Source organism: Dipodomys spectabilis, unplaced genomic scaffold, assembly GCF_019054845.1.
Source record: "Dipodomys spectabilis isolate Male_0828 unplaced genomic scaffold, ASM1905484v1 ptg000042l, whole genome shotgun sequence".
NCBI lineage: Eukaryota > Metazoa > Chordata > Mammalia > Rodentia > Heteromyidae > Dipodomys > Dipodomys spectabilis.
In genome coordinates this window covers 15,502,101-15,523,851 of record NW_024870719.1, presented here as the reverse complement: position 1 = coordinate 15,523,851, position 21,751 = coordinate 15,502,101, and the positions used below count along the sequence as shown (strand labels likewise).

Sequence of the window (21,751 nt, the reverse complement as noted above, 5' to 3'; positions counted from 1 at the left end):
ATACGAACCATAATAGCAAACTGTAGTTTCCACATAAGGAAGAAAAAAAAAACTTAAATTTGTATATGAGAAGCTGGTACTGGTGACTCATAGGTGTAATTCTAGCTACTCAGGATGATGAGGTCTGAGGATTATGGTTTAAAGCCGGCCCAGGAGAAATGTTGGTGAAACTCTTCTCTCCAATTAACCAGCAAAAAGTTGGAGGTAGCGGTATGGCTCAATAGCCAGAGTACTAGCCTTGAGCTGAAAAGCTAAGGGACAACACCCAGGCCTTGAGCACAAGCCCAGCACTGGAAAAACAAACTTCTGTATCAGTTAGGTACTGGTAATTTAAACCTCTAATTCTAGCTGCTCTGGAGGCTGAGGTGTAAGGATTGCAGTTAGGATCCAGTCCAGGCAGACAGATCCAGGAAACTCTTATCTTCAATTAACCAGCAAAATGCCAGAAGTGGAGGTGTGGTTCAAGTGGTGGAGCTCCAGCCATGAGCAACAAAGCCCAGAGAACCAGAGGCCCTGAATTCTAGCTCCAAGATGGACACAAAACAACAATAATATAAACCATCACAACAAACCCTTATATTTCAGATCCAGTATTTATATCCCAAACAAAAAATGAGGACATGTGGTCATAAAACACATCATCAAACATCTAACAACAGTAAAATGGATTCACCAAATTGTGCTTCGTTTATATAATGGAATACTATACAATGACAACAATATGAAATCTGGCAAAAACATAATAAAACTCACAAGATGAGTAGTGAAGTCAGAGAAAGAGATGTATTATGTGATTCCACTTTTACAAAAACAAAACAGTCAAAAGCCATCTGCAGCATTGGAGAAAGCGACCAGAGAGGGACACAAGGTAGACATTAAAGCTGCCTAGAATGTTCCATAGTCAGTCTAGGCTTATATGATTATTCATTTGAAAATATTCATTGTGGCACAATCTTAAGATTGTGACAACTGTCTATGTGTTTTACCAGTCTAAAAAAATTATCCTTCAGAAAAGGGGATTTACTTAGATCTTAGATTTATTAAAATCTAAGAAGCTACGTCATAATGCATCATATATGAGATATATATATTATGTATGACATAGTATATTTATAATTATACATATATGTCTATATGACATATACATGTTTCTCAGTCTAAATCAAAGGGCCTTGCATTCATTCCAACACAAATATCACTAGTTGTTGCTCCTACTTTTCTTACCCAACCTCCAAGCCCGACTACCACACCCTGGATTTCTGGGGGGTCTCCAGAAGCTGTTCCAGTATGCTCCAGTTCTGCCAGCAACACTCTGCCCATTGGTCACCAAGGTTCATGCCTGCCTTCCTCTAAGCTGTGTGGAAACCAATCCCTGAGCATGATTGCCAGTTCTTGTTGGCAGGTAGAACAGAGTTTCTGGAGCTGAAATGTTTGTCATAAAGCTTAGTGACCTCCCAGCGACCACCCACATCCCCATGATGCAGTGCTTCTAGGTCACTGGACCAGGAAACAGAATCCCAAAACTGCAACAATCCCACAGTAAGATTGCCCATTCCCCATCAGCGAAGACTTCTTTCCAGGCAAGCTAATCACCAGACTCCTCTACCCTGAGGGTGAGTTCTCAGCCAGAAAACTTCTCAAAAGCTTCACAGCCCCTCTGCTTGCTAAACTGCTCCTCTGGAGTTAATCCTGGCAGTGAACAAGACCTGACATATTTCCCAGATGACTCTACCTCCCCAGAGGATGTCAGATTCCCTCCGGCCATCTCACCAGCTCATAGATGTGCTCAGACAGGCCTGATCCCCTCTGCCAGCCCCAGCAGGGCTTCTGCTCCACTACTCTAATCCTATACATGGAAATGATTGACTGGGAGGCCCAAGCCTCCAGTCCATCCAACATAGAGCACTTCCTAAGTGCTGCATAAGGATGTGGAGAGTCTGCGCATCTTAAATTTATAGGTTTCTCAAAAAAAAAAAAAATCTCTAGGTCTAGATACCAGTGGCTCCTGCTTATTATACTTCCTACTCAGGGGGCTGAGAATCACAGTTCAAAGCCAGCCTGGGCAGGAAAGCCAGAAGAGAAACATCAGCCTAGAGTGAAAAAACGAAGGGACAGTACCCAGGCTCTGAGTTCAAGCCTCAGTACTGGCACGCACACACACACACACACACACACACACACATACACGCATGCACACACACACATACTTTTTCCAATATTCTTCATCAGAATATATTATTTCTTTAGATATCAACATATTTATATCTAAGCTTTTGAAAGGGAAAAAGTACAGTCTGCTTTATGCTCAGTCTGCTTTAGCACAATAAAAATAATCATAATTATAATGTCATTTATATTCCTTAGATTCTGGGCTCCCTCTCCCCACCCCATGCCCCCTACCCAGGGTGTTTTGGAGCATGGCTATCTGGAACAAAGAAAGAGAAATCACACTGTCATTAAAATCACAGGCACATCCTGCTGACCCCCTGGCAAGCCTGTGACCTGCTCTGGTGGTCAAGTCCTCCACCTACTGGTATCAGCTGGCCTCTGCAGCTCACTCACTGAATCCTTTCACAAAAAAATATACAGGCTCCCCAAAGGTCTCATGGTCCAACTTCATGTCTTTATCTTAGACTGGAAACATCCTATAATTCAGTTACTCTCATTCAGGAGAGTAGGGGAATAAGTGGCTCTTCCCAGAAGAAAGGGAAATGCCTAGTGTCATTTGGCTTCAGAACAAAACACAAGTGACACCAGATAGCACCTCAGGTCTGGGCTGTTTGCATTTTCCTTTCCTCTCCTAGACTGTTGTGTACATTTCTTGTAAAAGCTGTTCCTCCCACTGGTTTTAAAGTTCTCGGTAAGGCAGAGATCTTGGTCTGTGTTGTCTGTACCATCAGCCATGAGCACACAACCTTATAAAACAGTGGGTGGCTGGTCAATGATTGCTTTGTGGATGTTTCCAGTTGATCAATACTTCCAGATCTTTCCCTCACCTGGGACATGGTAGAGAATACCACTGTCATGGAGAGAACTCCTGAGTTGGGCTGTGAAGTGACCATTCCGGCCATAAGTCTATGTACCTCTACTTGGCACATAGATGGGAAGGTGAAAGGTAAAGAAAGAGGATAAATTCTCCAAAAATGGAACCCTCAGGAGACATTTCTGTAGTCAGTTTTGTTCACTGATGTAGACTCATAGTATGTGCTTAGTAACGATTTTCCTAATAAAGCAATGAAGTAGTGTCAGGGAAATGGAGGAGAAAGGAAAAAGGAAACAGGCCAGACTCCATCTTCCACAGGCAAGGACTATTTATGGAAGTATAACAGCAAGGAGCAGCAACGTTCCCATGGGATCAGAAGTTGTGCAAGGTGGTAGATTTGGGGCCGAGCTTATAGGAGGTCTAAGCAAGGAGGCAAAGCTAATGAAAAAGCCATTCGGTCTAGGGAGGTGGGGGCTTTTGGTTAGGCCCACAATAGAATGTTTACAGCCAGATTAGGTGGATGGCCCTGCCTGCACATCAAGCATGTCCACACATACCTGGGGTTTTGTCAGGTATCTGTATGTGCCTGGGAAAATAGGGTGGGAGTAATCCACATAGAAATACTGCTTTTTTTTCTTGCCATCACTGAGGTTTGAACTCAGGACTTTAAGCTTGCTCTGCTTGCTGATTTAGTTTGCTTGCTTGTGTCTGGAGCTCTATCACTTAAACCACACTTCTCACCTATCTTTTTACAAGTTATTTTAGAAATGGAGTCTCAAAGACTTTTCTACCTGGGCTAGCTTTGAAATGTGAGCCTTTGGATCTCAGCCTTCTGAAAGGATTACAGGCATGAGCCACCTTATCAGTGCCCAGTTGAAGCACTGAATTTTCAAAACAGGTTATGCTATGCATATCTATGTTCCAAGAACTAAAATCCGCCTAGGACTAGAAAAAGTATGCAGAAAGGAGAAGGGTTAGCCGGGCACCGGTGGCTCACACCTGTAATCCTAGCTACTCAGGAGGCTGAGATCTGAGGATCACAATTCAAAACCAGCCTGCGCAGGGAAGCCCATGAGACTCTTATCTCCAATTAATCACTAGAAAACCAGAAGTGGCACTATGGCTCAAGTGATAGAGCACTTGCCTTGAGTTGAAGAGATGAGGGACAGCACCCAGGCCCAGAGTTCAAGCCCCACAACCAACCAAAAAAAAAAAAAAGAAAAAAAGGATCAGGGTTAAAAGGTTCATACTTGTTCTAGCTACTCTAGGGGCTAAGATCTGATGGTTACTGTTCAAAGTCTGCCTGGGCAGAAAAGTCCTCAACACTCTATATCTCCCACTAAAAAAAAAAGTCAGGCTAGAAGTGTGTTTCGGATGGTAGAGAGCCAGGGTTCAGCGAGCACACCAAGTGAGCAGGAAAAGACAGAAATGTAGAGGAGGGGAGAAGGAAGGGGAGGAGAATGGAAATGAAAGGAGGAAATCCTATGTATTAGCTTTCAGTATATTATCCATACTCTTAGCCGCCATCCTTGAAAATATTGAGCGAGAACTATTTTCTCTCTGGATTCCCATAAGTTGTAAACTAGCAAATGTGCCCCTTTGGAATCTAAGCACCACACTAGTCAGAACTTAAACTGTAGATAGAGTTCAGAAAAGTTAACACATTTGCCATTTGAGAATCTTGGGGCTTTTATTCCCTAGGTGTGCCCCCTGAACAGAGTGAAATTCTAAAGCCCAGCATGGTTTGCACAGGAGCCTTTAGACTTTGCATGCTTAATTCCTTCAGTGAATCAGTTGCAGGTAAAGAATGCTCCACTGTGGGCCCAGAGGGCAGTTTTGCCTTCACAAAGGCCGAGAGACATCAGGTGACCACCAGGCCGGCCCTTGAACTTGCATCACAGTCAGCTGCTGAAATCCTGTGCTTGCATACTTCACCTCCCATCATGGTCAGGATTGGCTCATGTCTCTTTGCAAAACTTTCCCAGAATTCATCTTGTTCATTCCCATCCACTGTTGAGTCTGAACACTGAAGTGATGTCAAATGCAGGCAGTAGAGTGACTCGAGTGTGCAAGATATGCACTTTTGTCATTTTCTTTCAACTCCAGGAAGGCGAATCATTCATCTCACATGGTCCATTCAACTGGGGACCCCTCAGCAGGGGCTCTCCAATGCCAAGCCTCCCAGGAATGGCTTCCAGGACAGGATGCCTTCTGCCTTGCTACCTCTTCCCTTGAGTATTCTCTGAAACAGTCTTCACCCAAGAGATGGGGAGTCCTTGTGAACAGGCCTAATTCCTGACCCTCCAAGGAGCCCGTTCCTCCCTGGGGTCTGCCTCTTGCTCAGATTTTCCCAGGAAGAAAAGGAATATCCCAGCATCTCTGAGACTCTCGGGATGCCTGGGGTTTCTGCTGCTTCCTAGGCTCTATCACTTTAAGACCAGTGACATCTCTACTCTCCCCACTCTTACCTCACTACTGTCCCCAACTCCTCAGTCCCTAGGTCTTCAGTCTGTGACTCCAGGGAATGTGCTGAGGCTGGCAGAGACCAGAACCACTCCTGAGGAAATGTAAACTATCTGGAGGAAAATATTAAAACTGCTTAGTACTTCAGGATGAAATCCCACCCAGAAGTCTACATCTCCATTCTTTTAGCATTTTCTAGCATTTCACTACTCACCTTTTTTGGGGGGTGCGGGGGGGGGGGGGGAGGCAGTGCTGGGGTTTGTATTCAGGGTGTCCAAGTTGGCAAGAAAGTGCTCTACAATTTGAGCCACACCCCTCAGTCCTTTTTATTTTATTTTTCAGATAGAGTCTTGCACATGTTTGCCCAGGCCAGCTTCAGACCACAATCTTCGTACCTCCACTTCCCAAGCAGCTGGGATTATAGGTATAAACTATCACGCAAAGCCCATCACTCACATCTTTTCTAAGCTAAACCAGCTTACGGAGCTAGGGAGACAAAGAATGTGGCCCTTAGTTAGCAGACTCTGAATTTCAAGCTGTGAGTCTCCTGTGTCAGTTTATTCTACAGCAATTAAAAGTAGAGCTTGAGAGACAAGATAAAGATGGGTTACAAATCTTTCCAGCTTTTCAAGAACTCCCTATAGGCCAGGCCTAAAAAGCCCAACTAATAGTTGAGCAAATTGACATGACCTAATGAGAAAGTGCCAAGAACAGCCACTTATTCCAAGATTCACCTGAATAACAAGTGACAGCCTCATCATGGCCAATTACAAAGAAGGCAATTTGGTCAGTCATCTGTCTTCAGGTAGTGAGAGTGTTCACTAACAAGGTAATCCAGGCTCTCAGTTGCTGTTGTAAATATTGAAAAAAACAAAGTCTGTATGGTAATCTTAGTTGACAACTCCACACAGTAAATGTACTAAGCAAATCTACTTGCTTGCACTCACTGAACACAATGTGCAACTCACTCTGTACCCTGCCCCTCCCCAGAGTGCAAATGACCTGTCTTTGGGGCCACTTTGGCCTATTTCCCTGGACTTCATAACAGGTTCAAGTAGGTCAAAAGGCCAATGGACAGCTCAAAATAAACCAAGCAAATAGCATAAGTAGGTTAGGTAAGATGCAGTCAAAATTTAGATTTCTAAACCAATCCCCAATCCTGTTTCAGGGGCAGGGAAAATACATTCAGTGTTGGGAAATCTCTTCTTGCTGCTCACTTGGGATCATGAGCAAACTAAGCAAATCCACAGCCCAGGTTTCCTCCTTTGTGAAACGGGAGAGAAAACAGAACTTGCCCCATGATTCCAGTTAGGAGGATTGAATGAAGGAAGGTATTCTGAGAGCCAAGCCACAGCCTTGGGAAGTGAATTTGGAAGTGGCATATGAGAAACCATACTTAAAGACCTAGTGCATGGTAACCTATCATCCATCTAGTATCGTGCTGTGATGGCCACCAGACAGGCCTCACACAACCCTAACTGCAGTGAAGACTGGCCCAGGGATCTATGTAGCCTTGTAGGGATGGGGCAGGACCAGGCTTCCCACAGGTGCATCGAGGACCAGCCACTGCTCTGCTGGTAGACTGGGCCAGCTCTGTCCCCATGGCCTTGTTGGGACTATGTCCATTACCCTTCCTAAGCTCTTTTTCATTCTTGATCAAATTTGCCTCCTGGCCTTATATACTTCTTCCCCAGGCCTGACCCTCTCCCAGGCCAGCCTGGCTCCCTCCCCAGTGACCTCTCATGCAGTCATCTGCCCTAAGAAAACCTTTGTAGTTTAATCCTATCTTTGCTTCTCTGCAGACCTGAACTAGCACTTTCCCGTGGGTATTTTTTTTTTTTTCCAACAGTAGGCAGCTTGTACTTGTCCTGAGAAATATGGACAGTCTGTTCAGATATTCACAAATGTATCATTATTACCGCAGGCCAGGAATCCATAGAGGAGACACAGGAATAACACGGGTCTTTGGTGGCAAGACTGCCATAAACATGTGAGCAGCTGAAATCTGCTTTTTCAGGAGTGGTTTTGAAAACCTATTCATCGTCTTGGTCAAGTAACTCAGCCTTCCAAGGCCTCAGGTCTCCAGATGTGCCAAATTCCAAGCTCCTTGATTTTATCCTCACACGCCACCCAACCTGCATGGTTTGCGGGAAATAAATTCATTTGCACTTAAAATTCAAAAGGCCAAGTTTATAGCAGAACATACGCTGGGGAAAAAAAACCATATACCATAAGTGAAAGGCATTATTAATTTCTAGTAAAGGGTCAAAGAAGGTTAGACTGTAGGCCTGTTCTATGTTAAAACTACAAATCCTAAATATGCAATAATGCCAAAAACAAAAAACGTTTATACTTTCAGAAAGTTTTAAAAAGAAGAAAAAAGGAAAGTCAGGAAGAAACTGCCTTCAGCCAGGCACTGACAGCTCACACCTGTAATCCTAACTTCTCAGGAGGCTGAGTGAGATCTGAGGATCACAGTTCAAAGCCAGCCCGGGCAGGAAAGTCTGTGAGACTCCCATCTCCAATAAACCACCAGAAAACCAGAAGTGGTGCTGTGGCTCAAGTGGTAGAGCTCGCCTTGAGCTGAAGAGCTGAGGGACAGCGCCCAGGCCCAGAGTTCAAGCCCTACAACTGACCAAAAACAAAAAACAAAAAGACTGGCTGGCAACGGATTATTGTTACATAAGACTGAATCAGTTCAGAGCCTGTTGGTTCAATCCTGTAATCCCAGACTCAAAAGGCAGAGGTAGGAAGATCACTGTCCAGGGACAGCCTAGGAAAAATCAAGAGACAAACTGAAAACAAATAAAAGTGAAATGGGATATGAGTATGGCTCACATGGTAGGCTGCTAGTCTATAGAATATGGTAATTATCTGGTACTATCAAGTCCTCTTTATCATTGGGGTTATACTTCCCTTTCCACATTCTACAGTTTGGATATTTAATCATTCACGGTTTTACAAGCAGATGTTCAACCAAAGGATGAATCCTCCCGGACAGGATAAGTAATCAAGATTATGTTCATTAGTTCATCATCATCTTTGGTTTCCAAAAAGAAATCAGTATTCTTAAGTAGATAAGGAGCTACTTGAAATTGTCTTAAGCAATAAAAGTAGTGCATATGTTTTTGGCATCTTTCACATCTTATTTGCATACCTCAGCCCCTTCAGACTTTCTTTTGCCTTCTGCTTTTAGAAACCTCTTTGAGAGAAAGATCTTCTCAGTCTTAGTCTTTCCTCAACCTGCTGCTCTACCCAGTTAGTTTTTCATCTAGCTGTTAGAGATAACTGAACTATTTCTTAATATGCGTATGACCCAAAACTGGTTTAAGGCTGTAACTATCCTGTATTCAAAGATAATAAACACTTCTAGTTTGTTCTTAATTTGTTAAAAGATATTTTCCTTCAAGCTCCCCACACATCGGCCACACTCCTAAAGCCAACAATTCTGATGGAGATACATTCTCAACTCATAGTCTCTCTGTGTGTCTCTCTGTGTCTCCATCTGTCTGTCTCTCTCTGTGTCTCTGTCTGTCTCTGTCTCTCTGTCTCTCTCTCTCTCTCAAATGGGACCAGTGTTGAGACAGGATCTCAGTGTGTTTACCAGGCTAGCCTCAGATTCACAATCCTCCTGCATTAGCATCCTACCTGCTGGGATTTCAGGTGTCCATTACCACATGTGTCTCCACTCATGCTCTCAATTCAGAGTATTTCTGGCCTCTTCCAAATGCAAACTTGCCCTCATTTCTCTCAGGCTTCCTCTTCCGGCTGTCATTTCTATAGCTGTATTGCAAGGCCCACATCAGACTTCATTTCTGGCCCAAACTCTAGACTCTAAATCCCAGGACAAGCCAGGCACTGGTGGCTCACACTCAGGAGGCTGAGATATGAGGATCGCAGTTCAAAGCCAGCCCAGGAGACTCAGCCATGAGACTCTTATCTCCAATTAAACCACTCAAAAACAGGAAGTGGTGCTGTGCCTCAAGTGGCAGAGCACTATCCTTGAGCACAAAGAGGCTCAGGAACAGAACCCAGGCCCTGAGTTCAAGCCCCACAACCGACTCCCCTACCCCCCCCCAAAAAAAAAAAATCCCAGGACAACTCAGGGTCTGGAAATGGCGGCCAGATCTATGAGATTTAAAATTCCACTTTTATGGTGACAGTTGCATTTGCTCTGAATTTTAATAATTATCCTGCTCCCCACAAAGTCATCAACTCAAAAATAAATGCCACTTGTGGACTTTGCAGAGAATACACACACACACACACACACACACACACACACACACCACACACACACACACACACACACACACACACACACACACACACACACACACACACACACACACACACACACACACACACACACACACACCAGAGCTGGAGGTAAACAGTACAAAGATCCCTCTGTGCTACAGAATAACACAGGCTGGTTTGTTTCATGGAAATAAAGCGAGTAGCCCAGTGAGCTCACTTACCCTCCTTTCGGCACATACACACCCTTCGCTTTTCCTCCAGCCTGCTCCTTCGGTTAAGCTCAAGGCTATCTAGGGTGTAAGGTCAAAGCCAGGCCATCCCGCAAGCCTGGGGGCATCCACTCAGACTTCCTGCCTCTTATTAGCACAGCTCTACCAGCCTGTGGAGAGGCAGGATACTACCACAGGCCCCAACCTGAGTTCCCCAAATTTCATTACCAAATAAACGAAAACAATAGATCCTCACATTTGCTCCCCGCTTATTACTGTGTCCATTCAAGAACCTTCTTTACCTAAGGAGGAAGGTTCCCATCTATATCCGAACAGTGGCGACGCCCAGCCCTGTGGCCGGAGGCGGGACAGCCCCAGGGAAAACGCCCGGCCCTCCAGGATCCCCTCCAACTACCCCTCGGGGGAAAGAATCCCCTATAAATCAGCAGCTTGCCAGCACCCACCCACAGCCCCTTCTCCGGATCTCGGGCGAGCCGTCACTATCTCCACACCCACGGCCTTGGATCCTCCGAGCGCTACGTGACCCAGTGGGGCGCCAGGAGGCTCGGCCCGAGTCCTTGGCGCGCAGCCCACAGCCGCCCCTCCCACCCACCCCGCCACCCCGCCAGGCGCTCCCGCAGCCCCGGCCCCAATCAGCTCCTCCTTGGGGCCCAGGATCTTCCAGAGCCGGGACACCGAAGGGAAGCGCACGGGGGAGGCGCCGCGCGGAGGGGCGGGACCCCGAGCTCCCCAGGCCTGAAAGGAGGCGCGGGCGCCGCGGGACCCACTCCAGCCCCGTCCCGAGCGGCCGCTGCGCTCCGAGCCGCGCGTCCCGCCGGGCCCTCGCCGCTCCCGTCCCGTCCGGTGCCGCTGCTGCGCCCCGGGCCGCGCGTCCCGCCGGGCAGCCATGGCGAAGCCCCTGACCGACCAGGAGAAGCGGCGGCAGATCAGCATCCGCGGCATCGTGGGAGTGGAGAACGTGGCCGAGCTGAAGAAGGGCTTCAACCGGCACCTGCACTTCACGCTGGTCAAGGACCGCAACGTGGCCACCCCGCGCGACTACTTCTTCGCGCTGGCGCACACGGTGCGCGACCACCTGGTGGGGCGCTGGATCCGCACGCAGCAGTACTACTACGAAAAGAACCCCAAGGTACCAGCGCGGGCCCGGCGGGCGGGACAGGCCCCAGGGGCACGCCCGCCACCCCTCGATCACCCGGTTCAGTCTCTCAGCGCCCCATCCGAGCCCCTGTGTTGTCTGTCTGTCTGTCCTTCCGGGAGCGCCGCCAGGGCATTAAGTCCCGGGCCTCCCTCGCCTTTCCACTGAACAAACTTTTGGGGAGCCTTGAACTTAGAGGACGCCTCTTGTCAAGCATGCCGGGAGCCCTTAAACCACTCAAAAGCCCCACCGTAGTCAAGCTTAGTGTTTAAGAGACCAGAAGTGTAGAATTCCTCAAATACAGTTACGATCCAGGCTTTTAGGAGGTTGCCTAAGTGCGGTGCTGAGGCAAGGCAGACCCCCCCCCCTCTGCCCCCCACCCCCGGAGTTCTAAAGCTTTCTCCATTTCCTACAAGTTGGGGGCTGTGGGCCTGGCAACGCCCTGGATTTTCAGTTGCCTGAGATAAACCCTGTGCTCTGATCCACTCCCTGGAGCCCTGCCCTAGGACTGCCCAGAACTCAGTTCAAGGACTACCACCTCCATCCACCTCCTGGAGGCTGGAGTAGAGAGACTGTTTCGTCTCTTCCTAACCCCTTTGGGAAGAGGAGAGGTGCTCTCTGCTGGAGGGAGAGTGGGTGGGTCAAGGGGGAGAGAAAACTGGAAAAGGTAGCTTTTTCCAGTAGGTAGGAGTTAGGGATTGGGAAGTGGAAAATACAAGTAAGTGTTTTTATTTGGAAGCTGTTAGTTGTTGACACTGTTAATTCTGGGCTTGAGTGCTTGCCTTTAGCTTTTGTTTTTTTGTTTTGTCCCAAGGCTAGAAACACGCCCACTACCACTAGTCTCTGGTGAGTCTCTCAGACTGGGCCCGCTAGGAACCTTGATCCTCAGTTCTCACTCTCTTGAGTAGATGGGATTACAGGCCAGGAGTCACCAGTGCCCAGCTTTCCAATACTTGAATTGTGGGTCTTGTGTTGTGAAACTGGATGGCCCCTAAAACTTGAGATGACGTCATACTGTTGCATTTGCAGACTTTTATTGCATTGGGTGTGTTGGAAATGCAACAGGTAGTTGACATGAAAGTGATATGCTGAAGTCACTCATTAGTCCATTTTTTTTTTTTTTTGCCAGTCCTGGGCTTTAACTCGGCCTGGGCACTGTCCCTCAGCTCTTCAGCTCAAGGCAAGCACTCTACCACTTGAGCCACAGCGCCACTTCGGGCTTTTTCTGCTTATGTGGTGCTGAGGAATCGAACCCAGGGCCTTATGCATGCAAGGCAAGTACTCTACCACTGAGCCACCTTCCCAGCTCCATTTTGTTTTTATAACTAGCAAACAAGACTTTAAAAAAAGTTTTAGGAAGGTCTGAACTTTGTACTTCTCCCTTTAGACTTTGGATCATTTTTATCTGCTTTTCCCACATTAAAAGACAAACTAAGTTTCTAAGTCCATAAGAAATTTTCCACTTCTCCTAGGGCAAGCTCTAATAACTCTCTAAAATTCTCCTTATTCAGAAAGAATGATCTCAGTTCATAGGCTTTCTAGACCTTTTGTTTGCTTGCTTTTGTCAGATGCGGGGCTTGAACTCAGGGCCTGGGCACTGTTCCTAAGCTTTTTCCCCCCAAGGCTAGTGTCCTATCACTTTGAGTCACAGTGCAACTTCCAGTTTTCTGATGGTTAATTGGAGTTTAGAGTCTCGTAGATTTTCCTGCTCAGACTGGCTTTGAACTGTGATCCTCCAATTTCAGCCTCTTGAGTAGCTAGGATTACAGGTGTGAGCCACCAGTGCTTGGCTCTAGAACCATGGTAATTCTTGTTAACTGTAAAATTACTTGCAGCAATAAGTCAGGTACTGTTTTCTAGCCATAAAGTATTTGAAGTCAATCCTGGGGTTTCTGAATGACTTGCAATGCCCGGAGCCTCCAGCCACCTGCTCTCACTCACAGAGAGAATGGTGAGCTATAATAGCAGTCTGATTTCTCTTTGCCCCAAGCATATTTTATTCACCAAACTCATGAACAAGAGAGATAAAACAGGAACCAATCAGTTGGATGAGATTGCTTTTTTTTTCCTCCCCAGGAGTAAAAGATACTAAATTACTTTACCAAAACTAATGTAGAAAGTATTTTTCCTCAAACCTTTGATGGGGAAAACTTCTTTGTACCTCTGAGAGATCTGTAGGAGTCTTGCTGGAACCCATGTTAAAGTCATCCTGTTTGTTTCTTTATTGGTAGCCTAACGTATGACCTTGTGTCTTTTTGTGGCTAAGTATGATTGACCTAACAGATGAATCATGACCTTCCTTTCTTTCAGAGGGTGTATTACCTCTCTTTGGAATTTTACATGGGCAGAACCTTGCAGAACACTATGATCAACCTTGGCCTGCAAAATGCCTGTGATGAGGCCATTTACCAGGTACAGTGCTCCTGTGTTTCGCTCACCCTCTCCCTCTCAGTTCACTTCAGGAAACTTGAGGGCATAGTGCACACACATGCACACAAAGTGTGAGAAATTGCTTCTTTAGACATGGCTATTACAAACTATTAGAAATATTGTCACCTCCAGTGTAAAGAACTGGTTATTATATACATGAGAATTTTTTTTCCCCATCAAAGTCTTGATCAACATTCCCCATACAAATTACTTTTTAGCAATCAGATCCTGAACAAATGTTTAAAATTCTCTCCTATGAGAGAACTTTGACCTTCTACTTTTTTGGGGGAGGGGGAGGTCAGTTGTGGGGCTTGAACTCTGGGCCTGGGTGCTGTCCCTCAGCTCTTCAGCTCAAGGCGAGTGCTCTACCACTTGAGCCACAGCGCCACTTCCGGTTTTCTGGTGGGTTATTGGAAATAAGAGTCTCACGGACTTTCCTGCCTGGGCTGGCTTTGAACCATGATCCTCAGATCTTAGCCTCCTTGATAGCTAAAATTACAGGTGTGAGCCACCATAGCCCGGCCTTCTATCTAACTTTTTAAGAAATGATTAGAGCTTGACAGTCCTATCTCAAGACAATATGTGACAATGATAAACTTTTAAAATGCTCTGGTCATGCTCCTCTGTTGCCTAATAATGTAACATTCACTTCCCCTTTCAAGCATCCAGCCTCTGCTCTTCACCCCATTGGCTTATCTGTTTTTATGAGTACATTTAAATTATTTCTTCAGTCATCTCCATACCAAAAACACATAGTCCTTACTTAACCTTTTTGATGCAGTGGAAAAAGAATGTACACTTGCAAAGAGCAAGTTTCAATGAGAGGCTGTTCTGCCAGCTCCTTTCCCAGGATGTGGGTTGTTTGTCCCTGTGGCCAATTGCTGTCACCCACCATATGGGTGTGATAGGGCATTTCCTGTGGAAGAACCATTTCCACTCCCCCCCTTCCCTTTACTTACCTTAATTATAGACCTTCCCAGGAGCAGTGTAGAATAGGTGAGCCAAAGAGATTGCATCTCCTCAAGGTATAGACACTACTTTAGACTAACATCAGGAGAACTTTTAAAATTCTGAGTGTGGCTGGGCTCTGGTGACTCAGACTTTGAGTCCTTAGCTACTCAAGAGGCTGAGATATGAGGATCCTTATCCAAAGCCAGCCTGGGCAAGAAGATCTGTGAGACTCTATCTCATTAACCACTAAAAAGCCAGAAGACATGGCTCAAGTGGTAGACTTCCAGCTTTGAGTAAAAAGCTAAGGAGCAGCGACGGGCCCCGAAGCTCAAGCCCCAATACTGGAACAAAAAAAATCATGTTTGTTACTAAGCAACCAGCAAGGAGCTTACATCAGATTCTAGTAAGTTCTAGCCACTAGGGGGGAAAAAATGCAAAAGTTCTTTTAATAATGAAATGAAGGAAAATCATTTTTGAACTCATAGAAAGTTTAATTACAAGACTTTGTTTAAGAAAGCAAAGCAACTTTGAGTGTAAGGACTGGGTCATCAGCCGCAAGAACTTACATTTTAGACATGTGCTTTTAATAAGTAAATAACAATTTCATTTTAAAAACTATCCAACATTAGCTGGGTGCCAGTGGCTCATGCCTGTAATCCTAGCTACTCAGGAGGCTGAGATCTGAGGATCACAGTTCAAAGCCAGCCCAGGCAGAAAACTCTGTGAGACTCATCTCCAATTAACCACCAGAAAACCAGAAGTGGCGCTGTGGCTTAAGCGGGTAGAGTGCTCTCCTTGAGCTGAAGAGCGCAGGGACAGCGCCTAAGCCCAGAAGTCAAGCCCCACAACCAACCAAAAAACAACAAACAAACTATCCAACATTACAAGTTGTGTGACTTTCAGATAAAAACCAGGCATTTCATGGCAGATTTTCTTTCAGCCAAGTAGGACCTAGACAGTCACCTACTCCTCCTAGAATATGAGATATGTCTTATCTGTCCATCTGTTTCCTCATTGGAAGGTTTAAAAAAAAATCCAAAGTGATATCCAGGGACCACAGACCCCTGACAGAAGTTCTGATGCCACTGAGCTTTGACTGTGATCCTCATCACTTTGGGGCAAAGGGCACATTGGCAATGAGTCCCATCCATCTCCCGGGCACGCTGGCCTTCCATAGTTTCCTCTCCGCCCCACAGAGAGGCAAGGGATTCTAGCCCAGTGAAGTTGATCTGCTACACTGAGATTTTCCTGCTGGCTGGCTGTCCCCAGGTCTCAGGGGCCATGACTCACTAACTGGTTTGGGGATAACAACTTTTAACCCTACTGAGTAAATACGCTGTGATAATAAAAAGGTGAACTTCAGTCCATTAGACAAGTCTGCTCTCATACTTTTGATAAGTTTCAAAATCTCTATTTTTACGGAGGCTTACATTGGGAGGACTTCAAGTTGAAGCCATCCCAAGCAAATAAAGTTCTCAAGACCCTCCTTCTCAAACCAGTTCTAGGTAAAGTGTCACACATCTGATCTTCCAACTACATGAGAAGCTAAGATAGAAGGATTATGTTTCCAGGCTAACCTGGACAGAAAAGTTTTTCCATTGAGTCTCCAGCTGAATGGAAAAAAAAATTTGGTGAAGGTATTGCATGCCTATCATTCCAGCCATGATGGAATGCAAAAGAACAGGAGGATCATGGTCCAGGTGAGTGCCCGTAGGAAGTGAGACCCTATCTCAAAAATATTGAGTACAGCGAGACATGAGGCTCACACCTATAATCATAGAGGCAGAGACTTGGAAGATCGAGACTTGGAAGATCAAGATTTCAAAGCTAGTTCCAACAGAAAATACCTTCCTAGCAAGCAAGAGTCCCTAAGTTCTTTGTTTTTTTTTGCCAGTCCTGGGGCTTGCTAGGCAGGTATTCTTTCAATGAACCACATTTCTAGTCCTTTTTGAATTGATGTGTGTGTGTGTGTGTGTGTAGTATTGGGTCTTGAACTCAAGGTAGAGCTGATGCTCTACCACTTAGGCCATGTCCCCAGTTTGGCATTTTGCTGACTAGTTGGAGATGGAATATAGCATAGACTTTTCAGCTGGAGACTCAATGGAGAACTTTTTTGTCCAGGTTGGCCTGGAAACATAATCTTTCTATCTTAGCTTCTCATGTAGTTGGAAGTGCCTGGGCACTATCCCGGGTTTCTCAAGGCTATTTCTCTACCACTTGAGCCACAGCACCACTTCTGGCTTTTTCTGTTTATGTGGTAAACTGAGGAATGGAACCCAGGGCTTCATGCATGCTAGACAAACACTCTACTACTAAGCCATGCTCCCAGTCCTAGCCCCTAAGTTCTAAAGGAAAACAAAACAACACCCTCTCAGTTCTATTAATGTTAGTTTCACACACACACACACACACACACACACACACACACACACACAGCCTTACTTCTTTGTGTAATGTCATTTGGTTCACAACCCTAAATCAAGTAGGTACTTTTCTCCTCCATATGTTTAAATAATGGAAAGGGGAGGTACAGGGAAACATAGCAGCTCACTGAGGATGTAGCAGAGTCTGGGGTAGGCACCGAGAACCACAGCCTTCTTGTTGTGCTGTGCCATTTTACATCCACACCTGCAGTGGCAGCATCCCCATTGGGCATTCCAGGCTAGGATGTGCTGCAAGGGAGCTGATGCCTACAGTAATGGAGTTCATAGCTAAGCCTGGTGCCTGTTTAGTTTTTTGCCAGTTCTGAGGCTTGAACTTAGGAAGTTTAAGAAGTGGCTTTGTCTCTGAAGTGGCCTCCTGTGTGTTCACACTCAGTGATGTTTTTCTTCCATTGTCAGCTTGGACTAGATATGGAGGAGTTAGAAGAAATTGAAGAAGATGCTGGACTTGGCAATGGAGGCCTTGGAAGGCTAGCTGGTAAGTGACATGGGGAACATGTTATATTGCCTGGCTGGTAGATGCTTGTCAGGCGGCATGCATGACCATGCTTAAAAGTGCCATAGTCTTCTTAGAAGTGAAGATGTGGCCTATAGCAGAAGCCTTGACCTTTCATGGAAGGTACTTTGATACATTACACCAACCAGTAGAGAAGGGAACTTGAAGGAAAAAGACATTACTTAAAACCCTTCAAGATATTGCTCAAAACCCCAAAGTTAACCAGATCCTTCCTGTGTACTTCAGAGTTTCTGAAATCGCCCTTTTACTTCACTGTTATTTCTTGCATATTTTTGTAGCTATAGCCTAAGCTGTAGGTCTTGCCTTACACATTGACAGTTTATGTTTTGATTGACTAGTGGTTAACGGACATACTAATTATGAATACACTAATCGTGGTATAACTGACATATAATTAATCTAACTTTGTGTGAATGCAACATAAATTCTTTGCTGTAGCCAGAGAATGATTTTTCAGTAAATATAGAGGAAAATGCTAAAGAGATCATTCCAGCCTGATGATCTTAAAATTATGCATTCTGTTGATAGCAGTGGCTCATACCTATAATTTTATGTACTTAAAGACAGAGATCAAATGAATCATAGCTTGAGACCAAACCAGGCAAAAAGTTCATGAAACCATATCTCAGCCCCTAGCTGGGCGTGGTGTTCCATACCTATCTTCGCAGCTATTCTGGATGCTAAAATTGGAAAGATGGCTGTTCCAGGTCTGTCTATAGGAGACCCATCTTAACAGAAAAAATGTTGGATATGGTAGTGTAAGCCTGTTATCACAGCCATGACAGAAAGCATAAACCGAGGGATCCCAGTCCAGCCTCGGGAAGAGGCTGGTAGAAAAATCCAGACCAAATCAAGGGTGAAAGGTGTGGCTCAAGCAATCCAGCGGCCAGGCTGGCCTGAGGTCATACTCTCCATTACCACTAAATAAATAAATAATTGCATCCTTTTAACCAATTACACTTCTCAATATCAACTCTGAAGGAAACCTTCAAATTGTTCACAAGAAACCACATGGAAAAAATACACCACTTGCAATAAACAAAACATTAAAAGTAACCCAATCCTCAAAGAATAAAGTTGGCGAAGGGGTGGGAAGGGGAAACAAAGGAGGAGGCTACAATGCTTGATAAGAAATGTACTCATTATCTTGCCCATGTAATTGCAACCACTCTGTACAGTATTTTCACAATAAAAAAAAAGAATAAAAAAGTTGGCATATACACACTACTTTCCTACTTTCCTGAATTGATCACCAAGTTTCAAAAGTCAAGTTGCTTTAAAATCCATATAATGTGATGCTACTAATGTTTAAAAACTTAAGTATTTTCTTTGGATTATAGATATGTATGTGTGCACACATAAGAAGCTGGATTTAAATATGAAGTTTCATTTAAATACTAAACTACTCCTGGTAACCCCTTATAGAGGAGTGTAGAATTGTAACCTAGCAAAGAAGAAACTACCATTTTAAATGTTTTGTCTGCTAAGTATAGCCTAGAACTGTGATCCTCCTAATCAGACCCCAGGTAGCTTAAGATGACAGGTAGGGCTGGGCACCGGTGGCTTACGCCTGTAATCCTAGCTGCTCAGGAGGCTGGGAGGGATCTTGGTTCAAAGCCAGCCTGGGCAAGAAAAGTCCCTGAGACTCTTATCTCCAATAAACCACTCAGAAAAACCAGAAGTGGCACTGTGGCTCAAATGGTAGAGCACTAGTCTTGAGCTGAAGAGCTGAGGGAAAGGGCCCAGGCCCTGAGTTCCAGCCCCACAACTGACAAAAAAAAAAGATAAGATGACTGCAGGTATCACCACACCCAACTATGGGTGGAGGAGAGGTCGAATGGATTTTTCAGCTGTTGCAGACCTTGAGCTGCATCTCATTCTCTAGTTCTCAACGTTCCAAATAGCTAGATTGCAAGCCTAATTTAGTTTCATAATTAGAAAAAAAAAAGTAGTTCCCATCATGTAAGTCTCTGTTTTAAAATACAATTGTGGTTGCTCAGAGAAAAATGTGTTATGGCTGCCATGTTTTCTAGGAAAAGACTGGAAATTGACCCTGAGTTTGATTGTGTCTTCCTTCTGTATCTAATATAGCCTGTTTCTTGGACTCTATGGCCACCCTGGGCCTTGCAGCCTATGGTTACGGCATCCGATATGAGTATGGAATCTTTAATCAGAAGATTCGAGATGGATGGCAGGTGTGTGCACGGTGGTTTCCAAGTTTGTCTTTGAATTGCTTCTCTCCTTGTGCTCTGGACCATACTTTATAATTCATGGCTCTTTCTCACTCATTTCTCCAGTATTTAATTGACAGTAGCAAATTAATGCCCCATTGGGCAATAAGTTTCCTGATAGCAGACAGCCTTTGCATTCAGTCACAGCTCTACAACACTTAGCATGTGCCTGGTTGGTCTCCTCCTTAACCTCCTTGACTTTGAATTTTGTTTGCAAAAGGAGGAACACAAGTCTGAATCATGATCTTTCTTACTATCAAGTTGATGGTAGCAAGCACGCTACCTTTTTTCTTTTGGCTAGTCCTGGGGCTTGAACTCAGGGCCTGGGCACTGTCCCTGAGCTTCTCTTGCTCAAGATTAGCACTCTACCACTTAAGCTACAGCACCACTTCTGACCTTTTCTGTTTTATATGGTACTGAGGAATGGACCCAGGGCTTCATGCATGCTAGGCAAGCACTCTACCACTAACCACATTCCCAGCCTAAATGAAACCATTATATAGGAGAGAAAAACAAAGTCTGTTTGGCATAATTGAAGGGATGAGGTTAACCCAGTTCACATGTGTCTGTGTTTCCAGATTTCCACATCCACGCAGTATTTTTGTCTTCATTTGAGTCTTACCCTCCTTCACATGCCTCTTTAATACGATACATAAACTGAATTTCTTAATAAGGTGGTATCAGGCAATCTTGTTGTTAATGGTCATGTCAAATAAATCCAGTATATATTTAATGTGTATACTTACAGTATGCCACAGAAGTGTGTACAAGCCCATTCAGAAGGCTATAGTTTGATATGTGTGTGTGTTTGTGCATGTGTGTTGGTACTGAACTCAGGGCTTTGTACTCTCTTTTGTCTTTTTTGCTAAAGCTGGTGTACTGCCACTTGATACAGCTCCACTTCAGGCTTTTTGCTGGTTAATTTGAGTTAAAGTGTCAGACTTATCTGCCTAAGCTGGCTTCAAACCATGAACCTCAGATCTTACTCTCCTGATTAGCTAAGCTTATAGGCATGAGCCACGGGCATCCAGCTTTTAGTGTGCCTTTTTTATATAGCAAAACTAGATTTTTTTTTTTTTTTTTTTTTTTTTTGCCAGTCCTGGGGCTTGAACACTGGGCCTGGGTGCTGTCCCTGAGCTTCTTTTGCTCAAGGCAAGGATTCTACCACTTGAGTCACAGCACCACTTCTGGGTTTTGTGTGTGTATGTGTGTGTGTGTGTGTGTGTGTGTGTAGCTTATTAGAGAGTCTCATAGAGTTTCCTGCCCAGGCTGGTTTCGAAGTACAATCCTCAGATCTCAGCCTCCTGAGTAGCTAGGATTACAGGCATTTTCCACCGGCACCCAGCCAAACTATATTCTTAAATATTCCTATTATCACTTTTTTTCATTTTTATTGGTTTTTTTTCTTTTTCATTAATTTTATTATTAAGTAGTTATACAAAGAAGTTACAATTTCTTAAATCAGAATGTAACTTTTGTCTCTTGGAACTCTTTAATCCACAGTCAATTCTACTATGTAGATTGTTTTCCCTGGCCCTAATTGTGGGTTAGACTTGTTAGTCTTGTATACACCATAGACAAAAAGACATGGATTCAATTTCCAAAACCCCTGAGTTCTGTGTTTCTCTACAATAAAAGTCCAATTGCAGAGCGCTCAGTGATCAGATGGGGGAGGTGGGCTGAAACTAATGCAAGGAAGGGAAGCAGACGTAATATGAGTAAGTGCAGTTTCTCCACTGCCCCCACCAATACTTAGACACCCTGGGGCAAAGAAAGGAGGGGTTTCAAGATTTAGTGTGAAGTCTGAAGAGAAAGGCTCAGAAGAACATTAGAAATGCATTGTAAAGCCGGGCGCTGGTGGCTCACGCCTATAATCCTAGCTAGTCAGGAGGCTGAGATCTGAGGATCGCGGTTCAAAGCCATGAGACTCCTATCTCCAATAAACCACCAGAAAACCGAAAGTGGCGCTGTAGCTCAAGTGGTAGAGCGCTCATCTTGAGCTAAAGAGCTGAGGGACACGCCCAGGCCCAGAGTTCAAGCCCCACGACCGACAAAAAAAAAAAAGAAATGCATTGTAAATGACATAAGCAAAATTTCATGTTTTGTTAAG

At 44.8% G+C, this 21,751-nt stretch overlaps 1 protein-coding gene across 1 annotated transcript in view; it reads left to right on the top strand.

Annotated features, from left to right (window-relative positions):
- The first annotated feature begins 10,743 nt into the window (after positions 1-10,743).
- The window catches only part of Pygl (glycogen phosphorylase L), a 31,981-nt gene continuing 20,973 nt past the window's right edge, over positions 10,744-21,751 (top strand). The window contains exons 1-4 of the mRNA XM_042677822.1: positions 10,744-11,065; positions 13,382-13,483; positions 17,293-17,371; positions 19,502-19,605. Coding sequence (XP_042533756.1) covers positions 10,823-11,065; positions 13,382-13,483; positions 17,293-17,371; positions 19,502-19,605 — 528 coding nt within the window. The 5' untranslated portion in view covers positions 10,744-10,822. The remainder of the gene's footprint in view (positions 11,066-13,381; positions 13,484-17,292; positions 17,372-19,501; positions 19,606-21,751) is intronic.